Raw genomic sequence first — 20,182 nt, 5'->3', positions numbered from 1 at the left:
AACACACACTGCACATGAATTCTCTTACGTACCTCTTTTGACGGGAGTTGTGTTTCTAGATGTTAGTGATGCTGGAGGTTTGCCACCAGAGGGGGTAGTGGAGGTTGATTTGGAGGCAGCAGGCTTCGCAGCAGTGGCGGAGGTTTTAGGGGCGGCAGGTTTGGGTGTAGAGACGGAGCTCCTAATCGTACTGGTCGTTGGTGGGCGGCTTGAGCCTGTGGCAGGGCGAGGTGATGCTGACGAGCCAGCTGCAGGCCTGGAGGAACAAGAAAAGGAATAAAGTTAGGAAATGCTGAGAGGCATTAAAGCATACAGATCTGGGTCAGAGAAACATGCCATCTTTAAAAAAAAAAGATTTGTTTCACACTGGTCTACTTTAGTCTTACTTGTGCAATAATTGAACATCCCTTACTCTGAACATAACCACATGAGGGACATATAGCATGCAAGTTGGAATGGTATGGTGGAGATTCCCCTAATTCAAATACAGGACAGATTAAGTTAACTGATGGTAATTCAAGCTTTTGAGGTGTCAAGTCTTTCACAGCTAAGGACAAACATCAGGTCTCTCCCGATGTGTCCTGGTTGGCCACATGCGAGGTGAAGTGTCTCAAGATGGTTTTGACAGGGGGCAAAAAAACCTAAAATGTCACATTGCTGCCAGAGGGCATGCTGAGAAACAGCTCTAACATGAGCAGAGATGGTGATGATGCAGGGAGTCTAGTGAAGCATTAAATAGTGTATATGTTGGGCCCATACAGCCATCGGGCCTTATCAAATAAAACTCAACTCTCTCTTTGGTGAAACACTGGCAACAACATTTCACCCTCCCATGGCCCCATGACTAACTCCCCTGAGGGTCTATGTATGAAGCAAAGCAGTGTGGGAGGTGAATCACGACCGACCCTGGAGAGGCATCCCAGCCTCGCTCTAACCTGCCCTTGATGTCTTGTCTATTCCCACTCATTGGGCAGTATGCATCAGCCTGTCTGCTCTGGTGGCCTGGAGGTCGGCTTCTCTGTCACATCTGAGAGAAGTAACCTACATCTAGTATTCCTGCCAAGGCTGTGCAATCTCCTGGGCCCGAGCCACACTAACTGCCTGATTCTAAATAAAGAATTGAGCTTTCACTGGCAGAAAGAGAACAGGGAGGTAGAGAGAGAGTGAAGGTGGCTGGGTCCACGTTAATCTTTTATACTGAAAGGAGGACAGAAATAACTCCTCCGATTCCCCCAGCTGGAACCGAGAGCTGTGTTTAAAGCAAACTCATTGTGTAAGGGCAATGACGTAATGCGTGCTATCCACAACCTGGCAAATGTAATGGAATACAGTTCAGGTGTACCAAATGGGATTAAAGGCAGAGAGCAACAGGTGGCAACACAGGAGAGGTGTGGCCGGTTAAAAGTTCAAACTAGTTATTAAAGTTGATCCATATTAAATGTAGCTTTGGGGTAGTGAAAGGTATGTTACTGTAACTGATACTGGCATTGTTGGATCATGTTTCACTAAAACCCTGCAGGCAACACAGAACACTAACAGTCTCATCTACGATGCACTGATTCACTTTGTTCAGAGGTAACTGTGTTCACTGAAAAATTAGAAGCCAGGTGGAACAAATTTGCCAGTAATCGCTTTTTTGGTTTCTTTTTGCAAAACACAGCCCATCACATAATGATGTCATCGAATGGTTCGTAACTTTTCAATAATGAAGTGTTTCCAACACATAGAAGATCTTCAGAGAGGCCACCCAGGTATGATTATTAAAATAATGTATCTCTATTTCTACAGATCGAACATAGAACTAAAAAAGATATCGGCCGATATATCGGTATCTGATTTCTTTCTCCCCAATATCGGCCCCATCACTGTTGTTATAGACAGTTTAAAAGAAACAGGTAGTGATAAAATCCTCAACTGGCACGTTGGTGACATGAGGCCAGAGTTGCACCTAATCCTTGGCTGCACTGCCGTGCTGCGTCAGGTTGAAATACCTTTAAGTGATTAAATGAGTGGAAAAAATCTGAGCAGATAATAAATCTCTTCTTAATTTTCTTTATGAGGACACACCCACATTAAAGCGCTGGGCTCAAAGCTTATTTCTGGAATCTGTGAGTGAAATATTAAGATTTTAATCCTAACATTGTCCTGCAGTGAACAAGATTTTAAAAAGGTGAAAAGGGAAAATGAGCTTCGTGTTTGAATCTGTGCTGCCTCATTTCAAGAGGGAAAGAAAAGAAAGGAAATACAGGGAGAAAGGAGAGAATTATAAAGTTACAGAATCTGGCTTTAGAGATGCTGCAGGGAGATTTGGAGAGAGCATTCACTAAAAATCTGTCTGATAAAAGGAATGTGGATAATCCCAAAAGGCAAGCTTTCTTTAGAGAGCACTACAGAGGAGGAGGAGAGAGGAAGATGGAGACTGAGACTGAGAAAAGGAGGGTGGATGATATTAATCTGATTACACATTATCTTATATTATCGTCTTCTTGCTTATTAAAGAGGAAAATCTGCAAAGTAAGATCATATTATAGTGTTTGAGAGACCAGGCCACAGCAGAAGAAGCTCTGTTTAACAACATTGACAGCTGAGAAAATGTCGGACTCTGGACACAGTGATGCATTGATGCTCAAGTTATTTAAAGCGTTCATTTATTCTGTACTTAAGCTCTGTGTCAGCTGAATGACAGAGAAAACAGAATGACTCATTGTTGTCTTTTAAACGATGCTACTTTGCTTCTTCAAGAAAGCTTAGTGGGAAGCTTGTAGCTGGACAAAAATGTGTGTTTTTAAATTTGTATATTTCAGCAAGCTTTTCTGGGAGGAACAACAAAACATACATCAAATTGGGGTTACAGCAAATGTTGAACAGACAGCCCAGAAATGCAGTGGAGCCGAACAATCAGATGACGGGTTGTTGCTACAGGCGCACTGAGGCATACAGCAAAATATTTAAAGTTTGCCTAACTCGCCCGGGGGTCATTTATAACATTTAAGCTTTATTGCATCTATACGCCTCCTCAATCGCAGGCCAGAGAGGGTTTCTGTGTGTAAAAACATGGCTGCCTGCTGGTGCTGCTTTGTTTAAAGACAGAGTCGGGCTATGATTTAAATAATGAGATGCTCTGTGAACAGGGGGAATGAGTAAGCAGGAGCTGAGCAGGCGGTCTTCCCTGCAGCAAAGTCGACTAACTGTGGAGGACTGACCTCCCTCCTCTCAGAACAGGCAGCAGATTATAGATGATGTTGTGTTAATTAAACCTCATAAATATGAAGGCAGGCGCTACATGATGGTTAGAGTGGAGAGGGTAGTGTTGTGACTGAGGGGTACATTAGTTATTTTACTGTTGAATGAACATGATCAGAGCCCCTCCTCTCTCTGCTGGCCGGCTGGCTGGTTCCTTTCAACCCGCCTGTTGAAATATTTTGCAGACAGAGCAGACCCTGGAGGTCTATTTTACATATTCTAAGTTATTAATCTACTATAATCAAGTCTTAATGTTCGGTGGAATAAAACTGGAAAGGACAAAAGAAGGTCAAACTATCAGTAGATCATATCTTTAAGGACTGTACAAAATATAAAGAACCAAATAATGATGCCAACTCAAGATTCACAAAGCCAGTATCTCACATTAAAATGTTTTATGGTAAGGTAACAACACAGGTTGCAAGGTAACGATGAAACTATAGAAAGGATCTTTAAGCGATAAAGGATAGAAGAAGAATATGTTTTCTGTATGTGAATGTTGATCTTATGTTCTAATAATTTGACTGGTGGAAAGAAGATGTTCTCCACAAAGCCATGTATCCATTATGGATTATATCGGTCATATCCCTGCAGCACCAGTGAGCACACCCACCAACACACCCTTCCACACTTAAACCTTTGTCTCAAATTCAAACATGTACGCCTCCGCCTGTCAATTTACCCGTCCCTCCTTGAGTTTCATTTCCATTAAGCCCATTTGGTAATTGGCTCTGCAGCTTCCCATCTATAAAATCACAGCAGAGAGAAAGACTGCATCACAGAGCCGTCGGCCACACCCAGAGCAGAAGATTTACAGCCTGCGCAACATGTCGTCTGCATCATGCTGGACCGTAAACGGTGTCTGAGGCACGGACCATGATGACTACTGCTCGGCACACACACACCAGGGCTGGACCATTACATCAGCAGTAATTTGTTAGATCATGAGGAGGGTGGCACTCAGTCACTGCAATAAAAATGAATCGTCCCCCAAGGGGCCATCAACGAGGAAAACAGCATGACTAATGTGAGAACATGTATGGCTGAGGGGGTGGCAGGGAAGAGATGGCAAAAATGAAAACCACCTGACCGCCCTTTTTCCTTCTGTGGACTCAATACCCTTCCTCTGTCCTCTGATCTACTATCATGCAATATTCCCCTCTGTGTCACACAGAGATACCCTCTGCTTCTTCTTCCTACCTCCGCCCCTCTCTCTCTCACACTCTGCACGTACAGCCTTCACACTCTATGTACCTTTGGCAGCAGTGACGGGAGCTCAGCAGGGACACATGACTTATTTAGACACATAGCTCCTATACTCCACTGCCACCATTTTTCCTTCACACCACTCTGCTGAATCCGTAGACAGCAGGGTAGGCAGGAGGAAGCCGCTAAGCAGCACGTGTGCCTGTACCACGTGTTCGGCTAACCGCACGTACACCTCCCCTCCCCCTTTACCTCCACATGATGCTGAGGAATACACCAGCAAAAGAAAACATGCTCTGCATCCTAATTACACACATGCTCTGATCTTACTACGCATGTGAACAGCACATACATGCACACATCGAAGCACCTATATAATAGCTGCAGAGCGGGCTTCCCTGTCCTGTAGGGCAGTTTGCACGCCGCACAGCAGAGCCATATTATCAGTGCATCACTGGACACAAATCATCTGCACAGCTGGAGAAAAAAAAGGCAAGAATTGGTACAAACTCATGCACACAAGCGGACACATACTGTTGGTATACGCCACCGCACGCATCCTGTTCAAACAACATATAAGGATTTCCACTTTGTCCATTTGCAGACTAATCAGGCTCAAACATTCCCTGTCACAAGCCGCTTGCTGTAGGCAATCGGCTTCAAACAGCAGTTGTCCGGTTGCCCACACAGTCACACACACACTTAAATATAAACATATTCACCTTTGTTTGTATATAGACTCTAATCCACAGTCAAAATCGATAGTGCATCATCAAAAAGTCTACAATAATTAACTAATTAACTATAACTTAGTGTATGATCAAAGAATTCAAGCTCGTTAAATTATTTTTTTAACAATTTTTTTCTATTTTTTCAACTGACAGGCAGAGAAAAAGCTTTAATGAAGACTAACTGACAGCAACAACTTAAAAAAACTAAATTTAATTGAGCTGAAACCTTGAACTGGACAGGAGGAACTAACCACTCTGTTTGTAAATTAGATTGATGGCACTTAGTGAACTGCATTTGCTCTGCACTTTATTTGTCTGATAACTGGAACCTGCTGCAGATGGAATTAAATCAATCGGGCCTTGGAGGAACACTGAGTGAATTGTGAGACCCACTGCAGGCGTGTGTGTGCGTGACGGTAACAGGGGGAGCAGGGTGTGTGCCTGATGTGGCAGTAAATGTGTCCGTTGATTTCTCCACCACTCTGCTGATAGCTGCGCCTAAGTCAGGACTGAGTGAGGCAGCAGAAGGACAAAATCTAATTAAAGCCAAAATTTATGGGCCTGTCAAAGCAGATCACATACACAAATGCCGCACACGCACACACACTTTAACAAAGTATGCCTAGAAGGGTACATGGTGCTGTCAGAGGAGCCCCTCATCAGGTTGAAGCTCTCTCAAGGGGATTCAGATGTAGGTCTACTGCTGCTCCATCCTTGTTTAAATCTGACACACCAACAACGCAAAGTACTGCATCTAATGTTAAATACATTCTCAAATACAGGCGTCAGAGTAGAAGGCGCTCTTTTTGTGCCTGACTTGGAATGACACAGTTCCAGGTCCAACACAGGATGTAGAGACCGGTTCATCCCCAACTTAATAAGAAGAGTTTGTATCTTCAGTAACTACTACATGTGTGTGTCGTATTATTAATCCACGATTGATTTTTTTATACTTCCCTTCATCTTAAGCAAATTTTCAGCAGCAGCCAGTTTGAGCAGGACGAACCCGTTGCCCGCGTTTCAGTGGTAAAAACCAAAAGTTGAATCAACACTGCGGTGAGGACCGAGCAGTGATCGCCTGGTAAGAGAATCAAGCAAAAGGCAGAAGTGCCAATGTTGATTTGACCTCTGATAGTGTCCATTTGTCAACAATGATCTTGCAGTATGGTATTTTTATATTTTTGTAGATTGGCAGGATTTATTAACTACAGAAAATTAGTGGAACATGAGGGAGGATATGAATGACATGACCACAGCTCATAGAGGTTGCACAAAGAGTGTTCTGTACTAAAGTGGCGATTATAAACATGCCCCTAGGTAATTATTTTTAATTAGATGTTTGCACATCAACCATTAAAGCTGTAATCTGTGTGTAATCTCCACAATCCAGCTGCTGCTCGAGGCACATGGAGTGTGGAGGAGGGCGGGGACCTAAAATACTTTCTGTCAGGTGGAAAAGAGTGAAAACTTGGGAACAATGGTCCACATTTTGACGTAAGGGGTTCTGATATCATCATGGTGACGTATCACATCATACCATGCAACATGGTGGCAAAGCACTGAGGACAAAAGAGGCCTTTTTCTCTTACAAACAGAAAACAAACGGAAGGAAAAGGAAGGCGGGTTAAGATCTTGCTGAAGGAACAGTCAACAGCTCCCAGAGGCTTTATCTGATCAGGATCATCCCTGTATCATACAAAGGCCTCCTTGATCACTAAACCACCTCAGTACCCAACACTACGCATGCAGTGAGACTCAGGTGAAGAACACATGCTGACCTGGTTGTACACAAACACTCACAGCACACACACCCTCCTTCTAAAGAATTAAAAAAACATTCATTTACATTCACTCGTTCTCAGATAATTCTTGTCAGCAGCTCTTCCTCTCTCCAAACCGCACTCCTACCCAAAACTTGTTTTATTAATAATGCTGCTGTATAGTGCCTGCTCTGCCGAAACACTGCGAGGCATTCCTCCAAGGCCTGTTCTGACATTGGCTGCTTGCTGGCCTACTTAAACCCGGCCCTCCAAAGCTTCTATGAGAAGGATCATTGTCTATCATTTCTCAAGGGTATTTTTTTCTTTAGCAGGGTCTTCTTTGAACCTGAAGCCAAGTGAAGCCTTTTGAACCAACGGCTTCTCACTGGCACTGAGGAGCTTTATAATGCTGAACTTAATCATTGTAATTCTAATCTATTAGTCAGTTGCTTCAGATTTGATCCTGTTCTCGAGTGCTGATTTTCCAAGCTAAAATTTCATTAGAAAGGCTTTTATAAGAGAAGCTTGATGGACGTCTGAGAGGAGGACCATTTACAGACACAAGAAATCTCTTTCAGCCACTTTTGAGTGTGGCTTCAATTCTTCACAAATGTCACACCTACCTGGTTGTCTTGGAAACAGGGGGCTTGGGTGAAGCCGAAGAGCTTGGCTTGGTGGAAGCTGTAGCGGCCAGCTTGGGAGCTGGAGTAGATTACAGGAAGAAGAGAGGAAGAATAAAAAGTTTTAAAATATAGTGACATATAACCCCGGATGTAGGTCAGGCAGACGTACGTCTCATACAGTATGAGGATCTAGGGCAAATGCATGTGTAGATTAGCAGCCACTCTGGCATGTCTAATATATGTGCTGAATCCGTGCCATGTGCATCTATCTGCATGTCATCACATTACATTGAACACTCCTCATTACAGTTAGAGCTGTGAAAACATTTCATGCTTCGCTCACTATGAATGCCTGCTCACTGACTTACACTTCTGCTGCTAACTGACCTCGACTCTTTGTTTCATCATGACATTTTCACCAACCTGGAGGCTTCTTGGCAGCAGCCTGGGTGCTGCCGGTTTTGACACCATTAGCGGTCGTGGATGGTGTCCTCTTTGCTGCTGTTGTTCCGGTCATCGGCTTTGCACCATTGGTGGCTGGGGCTTCCCCCGTGGCTTTCTTCTCACCCACTTTGCTCTTAGGTGCTGGAGCTGTGGTTGTACTTGTTGGTTTTTTTATGGGAGTGGGGGTGGTCTTTTTGACTGCTGCAGGTGGAGTCTTCTTTGGCACTCCATTGGTCTGAGGTTTGGACACGCCATTTGACAGGCGGCTCTGTGGTGTGTTGGTCCGTGAGCCAGGAGTGGTCTTGGCTGGGTTGTTGGTACCAGGTTTTGCCTTGGGCGTGGTCTTGTTGGCAGTTTTAGCTTTTGGGTCTCCTGCAGTCTTGTTGCTGGTCTTGGCAGCCGGGGTGTCCTTGGCCTTGTCTGGCTGTGGTTCCACCTGGCCTGTCTCTTCAGCAGGCTGCTGTGGCCCGCCCCCCTCTACTGGACTGGCTGCCTGGTTGGGTTCCTGTCCCGCGGCAGGTGCTGCCTCATTCATTGGATTGGATTCCAATGTTTCCATTGGCTCCAGCGCTGCCGTGGTAACCCCATCCGGCTTCATCTCCCCTTGAGTGGTAGTGGTCCGTCTCTGCGGGGCAGGGCTGGTTTACTTAAATCTCACAGGATGGCCACAGGTCTACAGGATCTCTGGAGACAGGTAGGTCTGGTCTGGAGAGAGAAAAAGTACAACATAGTCAGTCAACAGCAAGATCAGACATGAAGAGCAGTCTGCTGTCTCTCCAATCAGAGCACAAAGCCTCCAGGAATGTTGTTAGCTCTGAAAGTAAGATAAAGATTTAACTTCTATCTTTCGACAGCACACACGCACACGAACACACTGAAACACAGAAATATCTTCGTGCAGGAGTCCAAGAGTTAAAGGGCAAACTAGCTGTAGGAAAGACATGGAGCAGAATTCACCATAAACCCTGGAGAGGCCTGAAGCCTACAGAGGACTACGTCACACAAGAAAGATAACCATGCAAAATAAATTACAGCCTCATAATTCGTGCTCAGAGGGAAACTTGTACATAAACAAAGGGATCAACACATTTTAAGAGGAGTTGAATGCATGTTCTGCCTCATAGTCCACAGAGGGAGGGGCTGGGAGGACAGAAAGAATAAACACATTATACAAATAGCCTTAATTTATTTCAATACTGATGTCAGTGCAGTGGCAAAAGATCCCCTCTGTGGCACTTAAAAAGCTCAGGGACACATTTGGCCAGTGTAGCTGTGACGGGTTATTTTTCTTCTTTGGAATAAAATGGCATCAGAGTCACTCATGTGGCAGACTACTTCCCCGGGATAGTACACTTCAGGGAGTGCATGCACATTGCTTACACAAGTATATGAACTAAAAAGTTCCACCTGCAATGATGTAAAGACACGCAACCTTTGAGCAGCACATAGAAGAGAAAAGCGAAGGTAGCCTGCTTCATAAAATGAGTCCAAATGGCTATAAAAAGAAATGTAGGGTGAGGTGGGAAAAAGGCTTGAATGTGTTTGTTAAGTGGGTCAAGGCATGTACAAAAAACCCAGAGTCGGGAAGACAGTTTGACTCACAGGCCACAAACTGAGCAGTCAGAGACATGAGCAACTGAGGACTAGAACTGGGACATGAAGCATATGAGGCCTGCTAAGGGCAACCATCTGTAATATGGGCTGTCACATAATATCTGCATCAATATTTGACAAATGTCTCCAAGTTTGTTTCCTCAGGGACTTTGAAACGGAAGGATGAGAGGTTAAAAGATAGCTTTTTTACAAGTTAGAGAGAGGCGGAGAGGGAGGAGGGAGGGGAAGTAGCAGGAAACTGGCTTGTCAGAGTTTATAAACAGAGCGAGGAGCCGACTGTGCAGGACGAGGAGTGGTGAGACAAGACTCTGAGGCAACACAGAGGCCGGCCCAGAGGAGGAGGCTTGGCCTGGGGAGCATGGGAACAGTGAGAGGAGGTGGGACAAAGGAGACAGGAAAAAAACAAGACATAAAATGAGCTCACTATTGGCTGATGTTAGCTAGTATAACTCTAAAAGCCAGACATCACTAGTCATCCCAGTTTCCACTGACCTTAACTTGGATGCACACCCTCACTGTCCTATTTCTAGAGGAGTACACACATCATCTTAATGCCGCTGGAAAACATGTCTGCACTCTCTTCTTTCCCTCTTCCATCGTCCTTTACTCATCTTCTAAACTTAACCCCTACATGCCAAAAAGGCCGTCTTTCATTCTCCACTCATCCTTCCTTTTTCTTTGCCTTTCTTCTCTCCTCGATATCTTCCTTCCCCTCCACTTCCACCCCCCCCTTCATCCCTCTGTTCTCTGTTTGCCATTGCACAGATGGCCGGAGCAGCTGAGCAGGGCCAGAGGGGGAAAGAGAGAAACTGAGAAGGAAATAACCATGTATTCCAAACAACACACAAGACCGGATACACTCAGCTAATGCAACAGGCTGCAAACGAAAACAGGCAAAGAGGGTGAGAGGGAGGTGACTGGTAGCAATTTGTGCCGCACCCTTCGGTCACACAGGGTTTTTAAATGCCAGTTCATTTAATTATTTTTCAACCCACAACCTGTCACAGCTTAAAGGAGAGAGAGCAGACACTGGTGGGAGTGAGGCAGGGAGAAAAGAGATGCAGAGAAGAAGGGTAAAAAGATGGTTGACACGGTTTTCAATTATGTCTCAAAACAATTTGAATCATCGTTTCATTAATTTACTCTATGAACTCAAATTACACAAGGAGTTGTAAGAAGTTACACAACTTCAAGGTATTTCTGGCACATTTATTTAACAGCCCTGTAAAGAAGCTTAAAGATGCACTGAAGGCCTCCACGTGATATTGTGCAAAAACACTTAAGCGTTGGTGTATTACAAAGAAAACTGAAGATCAGACTGTTCTATAAAAACTCTGCACGGCTGCTTATCTTACATGCCTGCTTGTTTGTTTTTTAACCACGAGTTTGGAAATCGAACATTTTAAGAAAAAATACTTTTAGAAGGAGAGGATTAGACAATCAGATGCGGTGGGCCCTATCTCGGATCATTTTAATATTGGTTGGGGCTGCTAGTTTGCAATCTCCCCCAAACCCAGTTAAGCCATCCTGAAGGATTTTTGCATCCCTAAATGTAACAGAGGAGAGACGAGTTACACAGGTGTATCCTTCATGAATGTTTTTTGAGCATCAGAGATGAATAAAAGAGACAAGTGTGACACTGCATTATAGAGACTCTAATGATATAAATTGTCATGGTAATCCGGCAGATTTACAGAAGTAGGCTCTGACAAAACAATAGCCAGCTGATGCAGCTGAGCCACACATAGTATTTAAGTGACGTTGGTTTAAAATGACAGCTCTGAAGCATGGATGTCGAGTTACGTTACATTCCTCTTTCTCTCACTCCTCTCTCATCGTGTCTCTTCCTTGCCTTTTACACACACACATCTTAGAAAGGAAGGACAAAGACACAAGCAGACAAACTGAAAAATTAGAAAGAGGTTTAGTCACTAATCTGATTAGAGCTTGGAGCAGATCACATTAAGTTATTCTTAATAACTTGTAGCACAGAATGAATGGGGGCTTACTGCAGGAGAACACAGAGAGTGTCATGTTTTTTTTTTTTAAAACATTAATCTCCATCCACTTAATAAACCCAACAATAACACACCAATGTTTGACTTCAACGCAGTAAAGACACAACTACTGTGACCTGATTCAACCCGGCCGTGAACCAGGAAACATGTCAAATTGCAATTCTCCTCTTTTACACTCTCATGTTACGGATTCCCACAGCAGACTAAAGCATCTGGCTGCCAGGCAGTAAATTTCACTGTTCCTCTCCAAAGTTCCTCACACTGCTGATCTATGTGCATATGTGTGTGTGAGAGAGAGAAAGTGATAAATCCTGATTGCACGGCCACAGCCTGCAGAGCATTTCTCTTTCTCCTGCAAGTCTTCAGACAGCTGTGAGATGAGATAGCACATCTCTGTTGCTCGTGCTTCGTCATTACAGCCATCAGTCAGCGGTTGAAGTATAAACAGACAAGGAACCAGAGCTAGAATGTACTTTTTTATCTACACTCCCCAGAAACAGGAGGTGGAGAGGACTCAAGACACACAGACACTTATACTGGTGCAGCGGCCAAATAAACACAAATGACAGTTATGAATTTGACGTTGGTTTGCTGCCAGAACGAATCTTGCCCTTGCACTGACACCTTTACACCTTTACTTTCTGTTTCTAAGGCTCAAGACAAACATGTAATTGTTGTCCCAGTTTATTCCATAAATTCAACCCATTAATGCTGTAACATGTTTTTAAAGAGATTGTGAATGATTCACTTTAACAGCCTGAGTGAGAGTTTAAAAGGCAGTGCTGTCATGATTCTCAGAATCCAGATATCCAGGATTTGATTTGTGTTTGTTTTTTCTCTCGCCAAAATTCACCATAAGGCTATTTAACAGAGTACTTGGAATTAAAAGTACACAACACCAGGATGTGGAAGTATGCCAGGAACAGAAAGCAGAAAACAGAAATGGGTAGCAGTAAAGCAGAACATGAATACAGCACTTTACTGTCCTAAATCTGGCCTTGCATCAGCAATATAAAGCAGACTAGTTGTTAAAAACTTAAACATTTTGAGTGTGTAAATGTGTTTATAAAACTGATAGACAAACGAAAGCAGGGGGATTTTTGTCATGTTGAACTGGTCTTATTGTTTCTGCAAATGAAGGCAGGGGTGAAGGGAAGAACATATTGAAACATTGTTGATCCTGCTGATGGTTTCAGTTTTCAAAGCTGAAAGTTGATTCAATGTATTTTCAATGTAGAACCAAAATTGTGACACCTTGACATGTAAGAATTATAAATTAGCCCATTTAGGCTGTAAGATTTATCTTAAAACAATTACAAATGGGTTGCTGATGGCCTATACTTCAGGCGGCCTGGGTTCAAATCTTATCTGTGGCTACTTTCCCGCATGTCATTCCACAATCTCTCTCTAAATTTCCCGCTTGAAAAAAACCCAAACAAAAACAATAACTAGCTAAAATTCTCATATTGTTTATTCTACTTATCAAAGAACTTGTTATGAGTTGACGCTATACAAATAAAAATTGATTGATTGATTGATTGAAAGAACAATTTTGCTGAGAAATCGTCCCTTTGTCAACCTCCTGATTCACACTGATATATATATAAACACTGAGCTGAGTGTTAAAGCTCTAGTTTCCTCCAAGATCGACTAAGCAGCTTCAATTAGGGATTACATGTTTTGCTGGTTCATTGGAACCTTTACTACAGCCGCTTGTGTTGGATTATTCAGGGGGTTACAAAAAGATTACATAACTACAGGTGCCATTACACTGTGGTTGGATTTGAACCCGGGCCCGGGTCTGCACGGAGGACCTCAGCCTCCGTATATGGGGCGCAAGCATTAATGACCACTAGGTGATGGGCACCCCATACATCTAAATATTGTTATTGTAAATAAAGTTAAAAATTATTTAAGGTCATATATATGTTTAGAATATCTAAAAAAAAAATAGCTGTGTTATTTAGGCCATCCATCTCACGGTAAAATTAAATGTTCAAACCACGAGGGACAGAGTGTATTCAATGACCCGATACATAATGGCTTGTGAGTCAGTGGATATTTGCAGCAGCTGATTCCAGACAGATGGTCGTGTCGGCTACATTAGGTCCAACACTTAGGAAAAGTGAAATGTGTGATATGTCAAGAACATAAAATAGTTAATCTGAAGAGGATTTCTGGACAAGCTACCACAGACCAGGCTGCCAGTCAGCGTTCCTGACCTCCTGCGGCCTGGACGCAAAAGGATGTGAAAGACAATAACTTCCTCAGGCTGCGGTTGTTGTAATCAGTATTCAACTGTAAACAATAGCTGTAAAAAAATTTTAAGTTGTATAAAAACAGAGTGGGAGTGCTTGGCCCGGCGTTCTTCAGGTTTGGCAGATTTTTCACTGTAAAACTCTGAATGTATTGACTTCGCTAAAATGTGTTTGTTGGCCTTCACAATGTGTCCAAGTCATGCGGCTGCAGCTTCCAAACAGTCCCACTCCAAATTCTCTGCAAGCCTTAATGGTGAACTAAAGTGTCACTGAGAACAAAGAACAGCCACATAAACACAGAAATACAATGGTTTAAAAACAAGGGATCAGAAGGACAAAAACACCCGACTACGCACACTCGGAGCACATTCTGTGTGATGATAAGGGTCCATTCTCTTAAAATGACTTCATAGACTAGCTGAAAAATAACAGTCATTGTTTGTACTGAATTACGGTAAATTATATTGTTTTTTTTCCATCTGTATTTCTCATAGGTGTTAACCAGGCACAATAACACTTAAATGATCTTTACTTATATTGCTGTGACATACGGGATATTAGTCGCAAAATGTGCAGCTATTCTGTTTTCACCATGTGTAGTTTGCACTCTTACTGGCAACAGAAGAAGTAGTTTAGTACTAGTTAAGCTCTCAGCGTGCGATATCGAGATGTTGTTTACTCGTCTCTAGATCCTTGCTCGTGTTGTACTTAATCGCTGATGTTGACGCTTTGGACAAAAGCGTCTGATTAATGAATTGTAGAATTGTAATGTTGATACGGACCAGCTGCCCGAGAGTCGCACTACCCACCTCCGCTGGTCACTTGTTGTCTTTAATTGAGTCTTTTTAATCAAAACAGCACTCCATAAGCTTTATCTACTGAACAACATACCATTGTTTTCTTCAAATGCAGAATTGTGACTTCACGAGGGAGAAAAGATAGTAAAAAGTGTTGCTGCCAGCCCGGTCAGTGTCGCTATGTTTCCCGGCACAGCTTGCAATACACTATGAATGGAGGTGAATTTTCAACTGAGTCAGGTCGAGTGCAATGTCTGATGGTGGCGGCTGCATTGCACCGTTATATAGGACGCAACCAAGAGATGAAAAAATACATTTAGGTAAGAGCAGTCTGTTTTATTTCTGTTGTTGTTATTGTTCTAACTCTGAACTGGCACTAAGCTAATAATGGGCAGGCAAGCTCTGCAAGGTGAGATTATCCTCCCAGGCAACATCCCTCCTTAATACCCACACCGGGATGTCAACAAAATGTGTGTGTTCTCACTTGTGTGTGTGTGTGTGTGTATCTCTGAAACACAGCAGTGATGGTGCCTATACTGTCAATAACTGGAAGGCATCCAACTCTGCTGAGGGATCTAAGCTTTTCTCACTGTCTAGACACAAACATGCCGCTCTTGAATAATCAGGTCATCAGCATATTTTAACAGAAAACCGCTAATTTGACCCCCTTTTTACATCAAGTACAATCTACCATTGTGTGTGTGTGTGTGTGTGTGTGTGTGTGTGTGTGTGTGTGTGTGTGTGTGTTTAGAATACAGTAGTGCTCACAGCAAAAGGCCACATTTAAAGGCTATCTGTGAATCATTATGCAGAATTAAATTGAGAAGCTGCAGTGAGGGTTATTAAGCTAAATGTTAATGTCAAATCTGCTTAAAGGCTGCGGTGTGTGCTCATGTCTCATCACTGTCGGTTATAAACAAGAGACTCTTCCCCTCCTCAACACAAAGACCTAAATCAAAGTGCTCTCTCTCATTCCCTCGCTTCAACCAACCAACCGTCCAAAAACATGCATGAATCTGTGCAAAGAGCCAGCTCTGCTTTCACAGTATACAACTGTGTGCACACACACATGTGCATACTGTGAGCCGTCTTCTATCCCCGGGGCCTACTCTAAATAGTAGTCAAAGCGAGGCATTGTGGGGAAAGGAGGCAGTGACGGAGAGGTGGGGGTGGGTCGGTTGAGGGATGGTAGAAAAGATGCAAAAAGAAAGTGTGCGTTTGTGGCCCAAGTTACCCTCCGCCGATGCTGAAATGAATCCGGGCAATCTTTGTAGAATGACTCAAGACACGACAAATACTCAGAAGGTGGTTTGAGCGGAGACGTTTGCAGTGAGAGGAGAGGATACTGGAGGGTCTTGTCTTGTGTTTGGAGGCGTTTTTAATGAGCATTCAGTGGCCTCTGACCCTGTAATTGACGTGTTTTTATCTCCACTAGCAGTAAGCAGAAACACCGAACTGCCATGTTTGCTCGACACTGCTAATTAACCGTTGATGTTCTGACACAGCCAGGGTAGGTTTATAAGGGACATTTTGTAACGTGAAAGCAGGAAAATAATAACATGGTCTTGACACTGCTTGAGTAACTATTTAGAATAGACTTCACTTAATAAATGAAGACAAAATTTCCTATGCGCAATGATCCAATTTCTCCCCTAAAAGAACAAGAGTTTCTCAATTCATATTTTTAATAAATACATTATAACAATAGTTTACATTTTAAAACATAATACATACAGCATACAATATTTGGGATAAATATTCAAACATTGCTTGTACAAGCTTGTATTTCTTCCTTACTTGTTAACATGTAAAACGGCACGACAGCTTTCAAACTTGTCTCTTTGAGGAGAACGTCTCGGCAAGATTTAAGTAGCACTGCTTCAATAATTCACGGTTTTGTGGCTCACAGCACAAAAGGCACACACGCAGGCGAGTGGTCCAATGTAAGAGGACTCAAATGAAATGCAGCTTTAGTAGTTCAGATTTATTTGTGACCAGAGAAGATAAAATAAGATGGATTGTTTTCATGTCGGTCTCTTTGTGTGTGTCATTCCCCCTCTTTGCAAGGAGGAAAATGTCAGACTTAAGATGCCACACGCTGGCATGGCGCCTGAGATTGTCCATTCAACCCACTCTGAATCTTAACAAAAGTCTCAGTCAACCCTTCCACCCCACTTATAGATACTTATACCCATGGCTTTCATTGTATGATCAAATGAAACCAACCACAGAAAAATCTTCTTATCTTTAAAAACACAAGTGTAAATAAAGAAATGACCTTTAGTTAAAACTGTGGAAACCAGTTCAGTAACACTACATGCATTATCATATCAACAATTAGAAGGTGGTACTTCTAAGAAATCTGACTCTAAAGTAAAGATGGGCAGCAGTGGTACTCCTCTCAAATGTTTCATTTATTCTGCTAAATCTGGGCAAGACACCAGCGACAGACTGCCAGATTTATCATCTACCATCACCCACAGGTGTACACTGTTTGAACAGGTGGATTACAGGAAGTACAGAGTTTAATCTGCAATCAATGAGGACATTAATGTTATCAGATCCTACGCTAACAAATAAAATCATCCCATCTAAGGGAATTATGTTGTAGTTCCAAAGGAGCTATGTAAAAATGGTCCAGGGTCACAGCAAACCCAAAGTCGCTTCTACCATCATCACTGACTCTCTATCATAACATTTAGTGGGATTTAGTTACTTTATGCCACCGCCTCTGCCTCAGCTTTAACACACATCACTACAGCTACTGATCTCTGGAGGAGACTGAGGCCTCAAAGAGCAATCCACAAGACAAGAGGCTTATTATTACAAAACATTTCACTGATGAGGATGTAGGCAGAGAAAGGCTGACGTGATGTCAAAGAGTCAGACACAAGGATCTAATGGTAACAGACTGGTGTAGGGTCATCTGATGATGCCATTGTCAGTCTCAGGTGATGATTTGTATTATGTTATTATGTGTGGTTGTTTTGAGACAAGCATTTATACCTGAAAGCTGTTGGTTGTATTGCTCTGTGTGCAGCAGTGCAACAACAACAAAAAAAAAGGATGTCGTCCTCCATTAAGATATTTCATACTGGACATCATCACATTACAATTTGGTATTCATCACCAAACCCAGTACATGGCACCCAGTTAAATCCAGCTGGGAGTTACCAGAGTTGCCACAGCCTCCATCAACTTGATGCTAATCACAGCTCTCACATTCCACAAACACCCCCGACCTGAGGTCAGGAAAACTCCTCTGTCCTGCACACAAATAAACTCTAAACAAAGCTCGCTGCGCTCCATGGCCTTCCTCACAAACTGTGGGAGGGCTGAGCGAGGGACAGAAGGGAGGGGTGGGCCCAACCAAGAGGGGGAGAGTGTGGGCTCCCCCAAAACAGTCAATCTAGAAAACTGAGTAAATGTACCTCTTTTACACACAGTGTTGATGCTGTAACTTTTTAAATATTTTCTGTACTGTGAAGGTATGTTCCTGCCATCATATCTACTTATACAGCATATTTAAAGCTAAAATGCTAGATAAGTCCTTGCTGTCTAACCCTACATAAACTGATCGATTATACTTCATGTTCACGTTGTGTACCTGTGCTTGTGCTCGTGTATGAGCAACTTTAGCGTGCTGAAGCACACCTCTTCTATCCGTGTCAGGGCCAAGAGAGGTGTACCATGCTTGAGCATTGACAGGAGCACTCACACTAACGAAATGGACTTTAGGGGTCAAACATGCTTGGGCACAGTACTGTTTGCATAGTGTGAGTGCCCTTAGACTACATTCAGCCCAATTAACCTCTAACCATAAGGAAGGGCAAACTGATGTAGCCTTGGAGGCACAAACCTGGGGCATAACATTCACTGCTCATTAAATGGTATCAACGAACATAAACCACTGACAAAAATACTGATCATTATAATCATCTACTCAGATTTCTCTGCGCTTGAAAAATAAAGGGAACAATATTCAGATATCATAGGCAAATCAAACAATAAAACATACAAAGAAAATGTCATATTTCAACATTTTCTGACATTTCAAACCAAGTCTTCCTACATGCAAACTAAAAATACACATAAGAAAAGGAGTGAGTTGAAACTTGAAGTACAAAGGTGGCTTTTTGTTTCCCATTATTAGCAGATCTACCTCTTGCAGACAACAAGGAACCAACAAACAACAACAGCCACCTCCCAATGGCACACTGATAGCCAATTGAACTGCTTAATAGAGCACATTACCTTCATTCCTATTAATCGATCTCAAGTGGTTAAAATGGGCTGCTGGGATGCTCAGTAAGACAAATGGAGTCAGACCAAAGGCCCCGCTGAGAGGAAGGAACCAGTCTTGTTGTGTCTCCTGTTGTACTTAGCGGCTGGCGTGTGTGTGAAAAGGAGCAACAGATTGTGTGACAGACACCTGGATCACAGAAACATGTGATCAGAAAGGCTGGCCCTAATCCTAATGAGCTCCTCACTAAGATTTTCCAATGTCCTCCAATGAAAGGTTCGCCTGCATTTAAGTATTTCAAGACTATAAAAAACTTGCCAGTTTGTAAATTGTATTTTGTAATGACAAAAATTAGTAAAAGTATGAATGTTGTGAGTAGCAGAGATTACCAAAATCTGCCCAATTTAGGAATTGACATTGTATACACGCCGACCCCTCCTTTCAAACACCAAAGAATCTGATACACAAAACACACACATACAAACAATCAGACCCCGTTCTTCCCAGGGCATATCCATGCTTGGAGAAACTCGGCCCCCTGGGGACGGGCAGATTAACACATGACAGAGCTTGTTAACCCTGGACAAAGAGAGATGCTAATCTTGTACAGTCGGCCTTGACCGTCCTCAAACAGTAAACAGCCACAGCCACAGAGAAGCCAAAGACAGACAAGAACGAGCGAGAGAGGGATACGCAGCAGAAACAGAGGCGTCTGTGTGTCCCAGAAACTAGACAATACTGCGGGCGAGAGGGTCCATCAGCCCCAAAACAATAAAGGTGGAGACAGAGCCCGACTACAAACAAGGCCCCAACGGCAAAGTCCCGACTGCAGTCTGGCATAGCTCCGCTGCCTGCAGGGACGACCAGCAGGGCAGCGGCAGAGTTCGACTGTGTGATTATTGATCGCACAGGAGGAAGTGGAGGAGCCAGGCTCGCTTCTTTCCAGAAGGACAGTGACAGACAGAGGAAGTGCATTAGTGAGGCACGGTCCTCTGATGCCGTTAGCTCTCTCCCCTGGGAGATAAGAGAGATAGTCGTGGCAATGTTTTAGGAGAGGACAATAAAAAGAAAGGGGAGGGGGTTAAAAGAGACAGTAGGCAAGCAGGAAACAGTGAGACAAGAAGAGAGACAGCAGACCCAACAGAGTGGCTACACAGAAATTAAGGCTAATTTGTAACTGAAGAGCTGCTGGAACGTCTCCATAATGGGCCGTCAGCCCAAAAACGAGCTCCTCTGTGGGGGTAA

General features: G+C 43.2%; 1 protein-coding gene across 1 annotated transcript in view; it reads right to left on the bottom strand.

Moving 5' to 3' along the window:
* prr36b (proline rich 36b) overlaps nt 1-20,182 on the bottom strand; it is a 28,940-nt gene that overhangs the window by 4,197 nt on the left and 4,561 nt on the right. Inside the window, exons 2-4 of the mRNA XM_061065217.1 lie at nt 7,987-8,712; nt 7,564-7,642; nt 33-256 (exon numbers count right to left, since the gene is read on the bottom strand). Of these exons, the coding sequence (XP_060921200.1) occupies nt 33-256; nt 7,564-7,642; nt 7,987-8,605 (922 nt within the window). The 5' untranslated portion in view covers nt 8,606-8,712. The remainder of the gene's footprint in view (nt 1-32; nt 257-7,563; nt 7,643-7,986; nt 8,713-20,182) is intronic.

Source organism: Labrus mixtus, chromosome 20 (genome assembly GCF_963584025.1).
Source record: "Labrus mixtus chromosome 20, fLabMix1.1, whole genome shotgun sequence".
Classification (NCBI taxonomy): Eukaryota; Metazoa; Chordata; class Actinopteri; order Labriformes; family Labridae; genus Labrus; species Labrus mixtus.
The sequence above is the reverse complement of the archived record's forward strand: the minus strand, read 5'-3'. Positions and strand labels throughout refer to the sequence as shown.